General features: G+C 54.2%; 1 protein-coding gene across 1 annotated transcript in view; it reads right to left on the bottom strand.

Annotated features, from left to right (window-relative positions):
• The window catches only part of ATP1A3 (ATPase, Na+/K+ transporting, alpha 3 polypeptide), a 20,278-nt gene that overhangs the window by 1,433 nt on the left and 7,586 nt on the right, over positions 1 to 11,259 (bottom strand). The window contains exons 9-21 of the mRNA XM_010863012.1: positions 11,219 to 11,259; positions 9,597 to 9,795; positions 9,409 to 9,518; positions 9,188 to 9,322; positions 6,899 to 7,091; positions 6,464 to 6,639; positions 6,240 to 6,376; positions 5,460 to 5,610; positions 5,171 to 5,339; positions 2,302 to 2,456; positions 2,099 to 2,222; positions 854 to 999; positions 168 to 298 (exon numbers count right to left, since the gene is read on the bottom strand). Coding sequence (XP_010861314.1) covers positions 168 to 298; positions 854 to 999; positions 2,099 to 2,222; positions 2,302 to 2,456; positions 5,171 to 5,339; positions 5,460 to 5,610; positions 6,240 to 6,376; positions 6,464 to 6,639; positions 6,899 to 7,091; positions 9,188 to 9,322; positions 9,409 to 9,518; positions 9,597 to 9,795; positions 11,219 to 11,259 — 1,867 coding nt within the window. The remainder of the gene's footprint in view (positions 1 to 167; positions 299 to 853; positions 1,000 to 2,098; positions 2,223 to 2,301; positions 2,457 to 5,170; positions 5,340 to 5,459; positions 5,611 to 6,239; positions 6,377 to 6,463; positions 6,640 to 6,898; positions 7,092 to 9,187; positions 9,323 to 9,408; positions 9,519 to 9,596; positions 9,796 to 11,218) is intronic.

The following is an 11,259-nucleotide window of genomic DNA, read 5'->3' on the forward strand; positions in this document are numbered from 1 at the left end:
CACACACGCGCGTGCACACACACACACGCGCGTACACACACACACACAGGCAGACAGGGAATCCAAGATAGATGTGACCACTGGAGAGAAAATCAACTCAGAGGCAAAACCAGAACAGACAGACGTGGGGCGGGACGGAAAGCAGCCACAGCGACCACGACCCTCACTTCATGCCCTGCTGGAAGACAGAGTTCCTCCGGGTCTTGCAGATGATCAGGTCAGCCCACTGCACGACCACTATGCTCACGAAGAAAGCCGTGTGGCACGTGAACTCCACCACCTTCCTCTGCTCGTAGGTCTGCGAGGGTGACGATGCACGTGTCAGCCAGTGGTCAGTGTGGCCGCAGCCCCGGCCCCCTCTCCTTGCCCACGTGCTCCTTGTGTGCACTCCTGCGTAGGTCCCCAGGGCAAAGCGGGGACTCTGTCCAGATGGGGTCCCCTGGGAGGACATGTCTGCCCTCTGTAGCTCAGAGCCCCTCAGGAAGAGTCAGGAAATGGACAAGGAAGGATAGAGCATGCTGGTGACCTTAGTTGTGGACCGGAGAACCTGGGGGCCTCCTCGGGGGACACTGGCTGGGCTGTGAAGGGAAGACAAACTGGGAAGGGGGTCACAAAGGCTTCCTGCCTGGCAGGGCAGAGAGCCTGGCCAGTGGACAGGACCACGATGGGTTGGGGCAAGAGCGCCAAGAGACCCCTTGTGTCCGAAGGAGGGTCTTGATGACCCCCAAGGCAGAGGGGCCATCACAGCAAGCCACCCGCATGGATAGGACAGCTCACCGTGGCCCAGGATGCTGTGGGCAGAGACCCCTCCTGGGAGGCCCACGGCCACACTGTGGAACCCACCCCTACGCACCCACTGCTGTCCATAACTGTCCTCCAGGTCGTTAACCGTGCGGTCATCCCAGTTCAGCCGGATGCCCACCAGGTTGCCAGGCAAGAAGCCATTTTCTGCCAGGATCACAAAGTAGGAGAAGAAGCCACCAAGAGCCTGGATCATTCCTGGGGGAGGAGAGTAGGGAGATGAGGAGAGGCTGAGGTGGGGCGGGCAGCCAGCCCAGGGTACCTCTGGGGCCCCTTGAGACTCGGTGCTCTGCCTTAGCATCCTCCTGGCTGGGCTCCCAGAGGACGACCTGAGGGCGCCACCTGGTGGTGAGCATCTGGAATGGGCTCTCTGGAGCAGCAGACTTGGGGAGGGGGCTCCCCAGAGATGGAGAACCTGGAGTCCCTCCCACTTGACCTGGGCCACATGGACATCAGGAAGTCCCTGAGGACCACCATGCAGGAATGACTTTCCCAGGCCTCTGACCACCACCACCAGGCCTCTGCTGGGACACCTGTAAAGCTCTGCACTCTCCCCTCCAGCAGCAGACAGAGGAGGAGGCAGGAACGGGTGGGGCTCGCCCCTGCCCTCAGAGAGCTCACAGGCTGACTGGTCCTTCCCAGCATGGTGGGTGGTGGAGCAGTGGCGTGGCCCTCCTGGGCCACTCAGTATCCCACACGCACCCCGGGGAGGCCTTTCCTCCACCCCTCATCTCTAAGTCACTCCTTCCAAACTTGTGGAGTCCCACACCAAGGTCACAGGCATGAGACCTGGCATCCAGGCCACAGAAAGGGAGCCCAGAACCAAGGTCACCTCTGGAACTGACTGAACCCCATTGTAGCTGTTGCCAACCCTGCCCACACTGCGATCCTTCCTGGCCAGCTTCCTGACCCCATATTAGGTAAAAATGCCCACCCCGGTACTCACCCTCTAGCACCCTAACCAGTCACTTAATGCCACCCTTCTAGCAGGAGTTTTCTTCATCATGAGGCTAAAAAACTGGCTGCTAACCCATAAAAAGCATTGACTCTCCCCCACCCACTACATTTGCAGGATCTTCATTATCTCTGCTCCTTGCTCTTAATACACTCACTCCTTTCTGAAATGCTCTGTGTCTGGAAATTCTTCTCCAGCCCACGTTTGGACTGCCACGACTAGACCTATGGCAGCATGTCCTGCTTTTCACTCCACTCATTCAACACGAGGTTCCCGAGTGCCCAGGGTGGGCCAGGCGCTGGGCATTCAGCCGTAAGCCAGGCGGGGGCCCCACGTCCTCACCGATCTGTCCGTAGGCCATGCTGATGAGTCTCTCATTGACCAGCTTGTCAGTGCGTGGGTTCCTGGGCTGTCTCTTCATGATGTCACTCTCGGCAGCCTCATACGCCAATGAGATGGCAGGGACCTGGGCAGGAGAAGCCGGTGAATCGGGGTGGTGTTGGGGGACCCTGCCCTCCCAGAGCCTGGGGGTGGCCGGGGCTCACCATGTCGGTGCCCAGGTCGATGCAGAGGATGGTGATGGTGCCCAGAGGCAGTGGGATGTTGGCCATGATGAACAGCAGGAAGGGTGTGATCTCCGGGATGTTGCTGGTCAGGGTGTAGGCAATGGACTTCTTCAGGTTGTCGAAGATTAGGCGGCCTGTTGGCAGGGTGGGCTCAGACCTCAGCACCCACCCAGGGCACCCTAGTCCCGCTGCCCCTTCCCTACCCAGTCCAGGCGTCCTTCCTAATCCATCCCCTCACCACCTGCCTTTCCATTCAGACATCCAATCAGGTTGCCTCTGTTCAAACATTTTCAAAATACAACCACTTAGGAAGACTGCGTAGCAGTTTTTCTTTTTTCTTTTCCCCTTTTTTGGCCATGCAGCATGGCTTGCGGGATCTTAGTTGCCCCGACCAGCGATTGAACTTGTGCCCCCAGCAGTGAAAGTGCAATCTTAACCACTAGACTGCCAGGGAGTGCCCAGAATTTTTTGTTAAAGTTAAGCATCCCTGCCTTATTGACCCAGCAATCCTCATCATAGGTTTATAGGATGAGTGTTTATGTCCACCAAAAAGCAAGTACAAGAATGTTCATCATAGCATTGAAAGTCAAAGTCGCTCAGTTGTGTCCGACTCTTTGTGACCTCATGGACTACATAGTTCCTGGAATTTTCCAGGCAGAATACTGGAGTGGGTAGCCTCTCCCTTTTCCAGGAGATCTTCCCAACCCAGAGATCGAACCCAAGTCTCCTGCATTGCAGGAGGATTCTTTACTAGCTGAGCCACAAGGGAAGCACAAGAATACTGGAATGGGTAGCCTATCCCTTCTCCAGCGGATCCTCCCAACCCAGGACTCAAACCAGGGTCTCCTGCATTGCAGGTGGATTCTTTACCAACTTTATCTTTATCAGGAAAGCCCCACTATAGCATTATAATAGCCAAAAAAGAGGGACTTCCCTGGTGGCCTGTTGGTTAAGACTCCCTGCTTCCACTGCAGGGGCGTAAGTTTGATCCCTGGTCAGAGAACTAAGATTCCACAAGCCAAATGGCACAGCAAAAAAAAAAAAAAAAAGGGAATTGCCATACTTATTTTTAAAAAGGGACAGACAGGCAGCCTGTTCTGCGGGGGGTGGCATAGATGGTATGATCCCCTTTGTGTAAAAAATAAGGCACCTAGTTGCTCACACCTTCTGTTGCCTGTCCCCTCAAGGTGTGGCTCTCCACAAACTACCGGGGTCTCACCCTAAGTACTTATGGGTGATGATTTAAGTGTACTTCAGCATAGCCCAGTGTGTGTACTGAGCCGGGCGATGTGACGGGGTTTGCTGTGCCACTTGCTCTGCTTGTGGGTGTGTCCGGACTTCCCCCTACTGAAGGTTAAACTGTGCTGCTTCTTTTACTTCAGAGAGGCCTTCCTTGCCCCTCCTTATCTAGGTAGGACCCCTGCTGGGGCTTCCCTGGAGGTCCAGTGGTTAGGACTCTGTGGTTCCAACGCAGGAGGTGCGAGTTCAATCCCTGGTTGGGGAACTAGGATCCCCAACTCCATGCAGTGCAGCCAAAAAAAAATTTTTTTTAAGGTAGGACTCCTGTTATCATCTATCATAGCACCCTGCTGGTTTTCTTCTTAGCACTTGTCACCATAAGTAATTAGTTTTTTGTTTTATTTTTGTTTTGGCTGTGCTGCATGAAATGTGGGATGGTAGCTCTCTGACCAGGAATAGAACCCGTGCCTCCTGCATTGGAAGCACAGTCTTAACTACTGGACTTCCAGGCAAGTCCCTGTAATTTCATTTGTTATGTTATAATTTGTTAACTTGGGGAAGGTCCCCCAGTTCCTGGAGGGCAGGGACCATGTCTGCTTTGCTCATAGCTGATTCCCCAGCCCCTGGTGTGATGCACAAGGTAGGAGCCCAAGAAATGTCTGGGAGGTGTGAACTAGAGCATCCGTAAGTGTGTGCTCTGCACATGCGTGTAACATGTTTTGGGGGGCAGTGAGAAAGGGTTAACCATGTGTCCTCTGGGCCATAGGAGACAAGGGCTCAGAGCATTTAACCTGAGGCTGTAGGCTCAGCTCTACTGTTTGAATTCTCCCTCATCACGAGTTATTTTTCACACTGGGTCATTTGAAATGTAAGAGAGAGACTGGGAGAAAATGCAACCACAGTGTGAACCGTGAATATTTCTGGATGGTGAGGTTGTGGGCGATGCCAATGTGCTTCTTAATGCTTTTTTGCATTTTCTGTAATTATCATGAATTACTTGGATGATCAGAATAAAATCGAACATGAACAAGCCCCATCTGCGGCCGCATCCAGGCCCGTCAGGAAGTGGTGCCCAGGGGACCCTGAGGTCTGGGCTCTTGGCGGCCCAGCCTCACCCGCCAGCGCCCCCACATGGCCGTGCCTCTGCCTGCAACTCCCTTTGCTGGCATTTCTCTGTGTGAAAATTCCCAACTGCCCTGGGGACTTGGCACAGTGACTCCTGCCCATTCGGGGAAGCTTCCTTGGCCCCCGAATGCAGGCTGGGGGAGAGGCCTCCTCAGGGCCCCTCTGCTTGACCCTCTGCCTCCCTGAGGTTGTACTTCTGAATATCTTTTAAATACTTCCACCTCTGCCTTGCCCAACAGACTGGGTCCTCGCTGGGCAACACAGGGACCCTGAAGTGTATCAGCTCGGTCCTGACCCCAGGGAGCCCCCGACACTGTGGGGGGAAGAAATTGAAAAGAACAAGCTCAGGCTGTACTGGGGGCCTGGTAGGATTCCGCCATCTCCCCATCGTGCACCTGCTGCAGCCATGGCCTGTTCCCCTTGCCCTTCCTGGGCTTCACGCAGGGACCGCAGTCTCCAGGGCCACCTGGGCTGACTCACTCACCCTCCTCCACACCCGTGACAATGGAGGCAAAGTTGTCGTCCAGAAGAATCATGTCAGCTGCCTGTTTGGAGACGTCAGAGCCGGCGATGCCCATGGCCACCCCAATGTCGGCCTTCTTCAGGGCAGGGGAGTCGTTCACGCCATCCCCGGTCACAGCCACGATGGCTCCCTGGAGGGAGAGAGGGTGAGCACAGCGCCTGGAGGCCTGGCACCAACCGTCTTCTCACCATGGACCCCAGAGTCCTGGCCCCCAGCCCCTTTCCCCCGAGGGACCCCAGCCCCAGCCCACCTGTCTCTGACAACCCTCCACAATAATGAGCTTCTGCTGGGGGGAGGTGCGGGCGAAGACGATCTCGGTGTGGTTCTGCAGGATCTCATCGATTTGTTCAGAGGTGAAGTCCTTGAGGTCAGTGCCATGGATCACGCAGGCCTTGGCGTCCCTGGGGAGAGCAGAGAGTGGTCAGGACATGCAGACAGACCCACAGACGGAGGGGACGGACCAGGCTCTGAGAGAGGGACAAAGGGCTTTGCGGGGGTGGGGTGGGGGGATCAGAGATGAAGGGAAATGGGGGCAGAGGGGCTGCAGGAGGGATAGAGGGCAGACCTCAGGAAGAACTTTGGGACCCTGGACTCAGAGGAACAGAGATATGCAGACAATCAGGAAATGGAAACAGACACAGAGAGAGACATGAGGATGGGAAAGCTGAGGGAGTCAGAACAGAGATGAGAGAGACAACGACATAAAAGACAGGCAGGAAGAAACTGATGGACACAGCAATGAGAGACATCATAGAATCCTCCCAGATGGGAATTACTAGCAGCCCATTTTAGAGAGGAGGAAACCGGGGCTCAGAGAGGCTAAATGACTCACCCAAGGTCACACAGCTCACGTGTGGCCAAGCTGGGATGTGAGCCCACCCCTTGCCAGCCTCATGAAGCTGGAACACCAGGCTCCCCATCATTAAGACAGAAGAGGAATGGGGCCCAGATGCTGAGTCAACAGAGGAGACCCTGGAGGAATGGGACCCACTGTCCCAGAGGGACCTGAGTCAGGCTGGGCAGGGCTCACCGGGGGTTGACCTGGCTGACGGGAATGTTGAGCCGGGCAGCGATGTCCTCCACAGTCTCGTTGCCCTCGGAGATGATGCCCACGCCCTTGGCAATGGCCTTGGCCGTGATGGGGTGATCGCCGGTGACCATGATGACCTGCGGGCATTGTGTGCAAATGGTCCAGCCTCACTGCTGGCCCCTGGAGCCCTGGCCCTGCCTCCCCCGATGCCCCCCGGGCCACACCTTGATGCCTGCACTGCGGCACTTGCCCACCGCGTCGGGGACAGCCGCTCGGGGAGGGTCGATCATGGACATGAGGCCCACGAAGCAGAGGTTGTCGGTGGTGAAGTTCACGTCGTCACAGTCGAAGGCAAAGCCCTTGGGGAACTGCTCCTCGGGCAGGTAGTAGTGGCAGAAACCTGGTGTGGGGAGAAAGGAAGAGGGGCTCCAGCCTCAGTCCCCCCTGCCTCCTGCCCACAGCTCCCGTGGCAGCAATCAAACTCCCCAGCTGGCCAGAGTCAGTCCACACTCATTTCCGAAAGATGGCTTCCCCTGTCATTCATTCAGTCAATCACGGTGCATTCTGAGAGATCCTATTCTGAGCCAGGCTCTGGGCAGCACCACATCCCTTTTTACCCTCCGGCCCCTGCCCCACTTGGCCCCACCCCTGGTGCCCACCAAGCACACGCTCGCCCAGGCCGCCGAGCTCGAGGTAGGCATTCTGGAAGGCCTCCTTCATCTCTTCATCCAGCGGCTGCTCCTTGCCGTGTAGCAGAATGGTGGAGCAACGGTCCAGGATGCGCTCGGGGGCGCCCTTCATCACCAGCAGGTACCGGTTGTCATTGGGGTCTTCAGTTTCGTGAATGGAGAGCTGCAAACAGAGCAGAGGGTGGCCGTGCCTGCGCCTCCCAGGGACCTGGAGGCTCCCTGAGCCCAGCCGGGGGGAAGAGGACTCCCCGCCACCCCCTCGGGTGCCAGGATGCCACGGATGCCAGGACAGACCACAGCCGGGCTCCCCAGAGGGCACTGCCTGAATCTCTCTACCTGATAGATTGTCATCTGTTTCTCGGACCCTCTCACAGAGATCTCTGCTCATCCCTGCCCATTTCTGTCTCTTTGTCTGACAAATATTTCTTCTCCTCTGTGTCTCTCTCACAGAAATCTCAAGGGTCCTGAGGATACGGGCATTTCTCTCTGCCTCGCCCGACGATCTCTCATCTCACATTAGACCCCATCACCAAATCTGTTCAGCTCACCTCTGAAGTACCCAGATTCTGACCTTTCTCACCTCCCCTGCCTTCCCATTCACCCACCAGCATCTCTCATATGAAATGTCACAGCAGCACCCCACATCGAGTCCCTGTGTCTGTCCTCCCCTCCCCATTGTATTTTATTTTCTCCCCACAGTAGGCAGAAGGAGACTTTAAAATATGAGAGTCAGTGAAAACTGGTGCAGCCACTTTGGAAAACAGCCTAGCTATCCCCACAAAGCTTAAACATAGGGTTACGACGTAAGCCGGCCATCCCCGGGTATACACCCAAGAGGTGTGCAGACGATGTCCACACAGAAACTTGTAGGCGGATGTTCACAGCAGGATTATTCATAGTAGCCAAAGGGTGCAAATAACCCAAATGTCCATTGATAGATGAATGGATCAACAAAATGTGATCTCGCTATACAACTCGAAGTCATTCAGCCATAAACAGGAATGGAGTACTGACGCGTGCTACAACACGGAAGGGAATGGAAGTGAGAGTCGCTCAGCCGTGTCCGACTCTGTGGCCCCATGGACTCTACAGGCCATGGGATTCTCCAGGCCAGAATACTGGAGTGGGTAGCCGTTCCCTTCTCCCGGGGATCTTCCCAACCCAGGGATCGACACCAGGTCTCCCACATTGCAGGCAGATTCTTTACTGTCTGAGCTACCAGGGGAGCCCTGAGGAGCCTGGAAAACACGATGCTGAGTGAGAGGACTCAGACGCTCAAAAACACATATTGTAGGATTCTGTTGACATGAAGTGTAGAGAATAAGCAAGGGCATAGAGACAGGACGTGGATTAGTAGTTGCTTAGGGCTTGGGGAGACGGAGGAGGTAGGGGAACAAAGCCAGAGAGTGTGAGGGTGTTTTTTGAGACGACGGAAATTCTCTAAAGCTGACTGAGTAGACGCTAGCTATGCTACATTGTATATACTATACTATATACTATGTGTGACTATACTAAGACTCTTGAATTATGTACTACGTGGGTGATCTACGATGGTGTAAGAACTAGACCTCAAGTAGTTTTTAAAAATGTGAGTCAGGTCCCATCTCTACCCTACTCCTTGGCTCATGGAATCACACCTAAGTTGTGTCCACAGCCCATGAGGCCTGACGGGACCTGGCCCAGCACACACAGCCCTCATCTCCCACCATGCTTCCTGGCTCCACAACCCCTTGTTCAGACACCTCAACACATTCCTGCCGCAGGACCTTTGCACATACTATGCCCACTGCCCCAAAATACCTGCAGGGCTTCCTCCCTCAGCACGGTGACTTCCTGACATATTCCAAATTTCCTCAAGTCCTCATGCCTCTGTTATCATCTGTCTCCTGGCACAGGAGCATAAGTTCCACAAGAGGAGGAACTTCACTGTTTCACTCACTGCTGTTATGTCTCCCCAGCACCTAACAGAAGCATCCCAGACATATGGTGGCTGCTTAAAAATATATCTGCTGAATGAATGAATGAGATCTCTGGCTGGTTCCCACTCTGCTGCAAGAAATCTTTACTCCTCTGCCTCCTACTCCCACAGAGACCTCGCTCTCACTCCCATCTCTGTTCCTCTCTCCACTATCAGTCCCATTTTACAGATGGGGAAACTGAGGCTCCAGGAAAGTTAATAGCTTGCCCAAAGAAGGAGGGCAGTGGGGCAGAGCACCGCTTTTGGGGGCATCACAGAGAAAGTGGAGAGCCCCAGGGTACCTGGTATTTGTTAGTGGAGTTGAAGGGGATCTCGGCCACTTTCTTATTGCGTTCACGCATCAGCTTCACGGAGCCAGAGGACAATTCGATGCACTTGAGCAGAGCAGATTCGGAGGCATCCCCGGCCACATCCCTCTGTAGGGCGGGAGAGAGGGCTGGCAGAGCAGAGAAGCACAGGGTGGGCAAGAGCCAGGCTGAGGCCAGTGAGAGGGGGGACCCACCTTGAGCACGGGGACATTGTCCTGACCCCCCTTGAAGACAGCACGGTTGCAGAGTCCAGCGATGTGGGACAGGGCCACCCAGGTGTGCGAGCTCTTGTCGAATGAAGTCCCTGAAAAAGCCACCAATCAGGGCAAGGGGCAGCCGGGGCGGGGGGCCAAGCACCCTCCTGTCTGGGCTCTACCCTCACCTGACTGGTCCTCAGTGGTGTCGGCCTCGTGGATCTGGTTGTCAAACCACATGTGGGCGACTGTCATGCGGTTCTGGGTGAGGGTCCCTGTCTTGTCTGAGCAGATGGTGGACGTGGAGCCCAGGGTCTCTACAGCCTCTAGGTTCTTCACAAGGCAGTTCTTCCGAGCCATGCGCTTGGCAGTCAGTGTCAGACAGACCTGGGGCACGTGCAAGGACAGGTGAGTTACAGGTAGAGTCAGGTGGCGGGGCTGGGCCGGCAACACGACTGTCCAACAACCTGACTGCTTAGCCCAAAGAGAATCCTGGGCAAAGAATCACCCAGAGACTCCACCCAAGGCACAGACTCATAGAAATGGGCTCAGATGCACCCCCCAAAATATACTAGAATGTTCACAGCAGCAACATAATAGTCCCAAACTGAAACAACCAAAATGTTCTCTAACAGCAGAAGAGAAAATTGGAGAAATAAAAGATGGGAATACTATACAGAGATGAAAAAGGATAAGAGATCAGTGCCTACAACCTCGTGGGTGAAGCTCAAAAACAAAGTTCAGCAAAGAAGAGCCAGAAACAAGAGTTGCTGCTGAATGATTCCACTGATTTGAAGTAAAAAAACTACTGTTTGAAACCAGGCTATCCTAGGGGTAATCCTGGGGTTGCAGGAGAAGGGCTGAACAAGGTCTTGAGAGGGCTTCTAGGGAACTCCGTCTGGGTGCCGCTGACCTAGGGTGTGTTCAACTGACTCCAGCTCATCAGGTTGTATGTTCATATGTGCAACTCTTGTGTGTACAGTGTAGGTCAATAAAAGACCTTGACCTAGAGTAGCTTTGAATTTGCTAATATGGAAAAGTTTGCAGGATCTATTGATTCTAAAAGAATCAAGGAGCAGAACAGTATTCCTAGGATGGTCCCTTCTGTGTACACTGAAAACAGTTACTACATATGTGGGAATGTGCCCACCTCTGCTGGGAACAGTACAGTGAGCCTGCTTCTGAAGTGGGGGTGATGGCTAGGCTAGGCAGTGGGTCCAGACTGTTATTTTACTCTTTAACTATTTTAATGTATTCTTTTGATTTTTACCATGAGGGTGTGCTTCTTAATTTTGTAAGTTAACTTCAAAAATGATAGGGTGGTTAGCTTGCGGGATCTTAGTTCCCCGACCAGGGATCAAACCCAGGCCCTCGGCAGTGAGAGCACGGAGTCCTAACCACTGGACAGCCAGGAAATCCCTGTTGGTTTGTTTTGTTCATGAGGCCCACTGAGTCCCAGGACCCTCCTTCTTCAATGTCTGGGAGGATTTGGCCCTCGATGTCTTGATTGCAATTCGGCCCCCCAAGTTGCAATCAAGATCATTGCCACTGGACTTCAGTGGTTAAGAATTCGCCTTCTAATGCAGGGGGCACAGTTTCGACTCCTGGTCAGAGCACTAAGATCCCACATGCTGTGTGCTGCAGCCAAAAAAAATAAATAAGTAAATAAAATAATATCATTGCCTAAGGGTTCTGCATGTGGCAACTAAGACCCAGTGAAGCCAAATAAAAAAAACTTTTTAAAAGAAAAGATCTTTGCCATCAGGCCCCCAGCCCCCTCCTCCCTCAGACCCAGGGGTCTGGGCCTTACGGTGACAGTGGCCAGCAGGCCCTCTGGGACATTGGCCACGA

The sequence above is a fragment of the Bison bison genome, unplaced genomic scaffold (assembly GCF_000754665.1).
Source record: "Bison bison bison isolate TAMUID 2011002044 unplaced genomic scaffold, Bison_UMD1.0 scf7180017858349, whole genome shotgun sequence".
Classification (NCBI taxonomy): domain Eukaryota; kingdom Metazoa; phylum Chordata; class Mammalia; order Artiodactyla; family Bovidae; genus Bison; species Bison bison.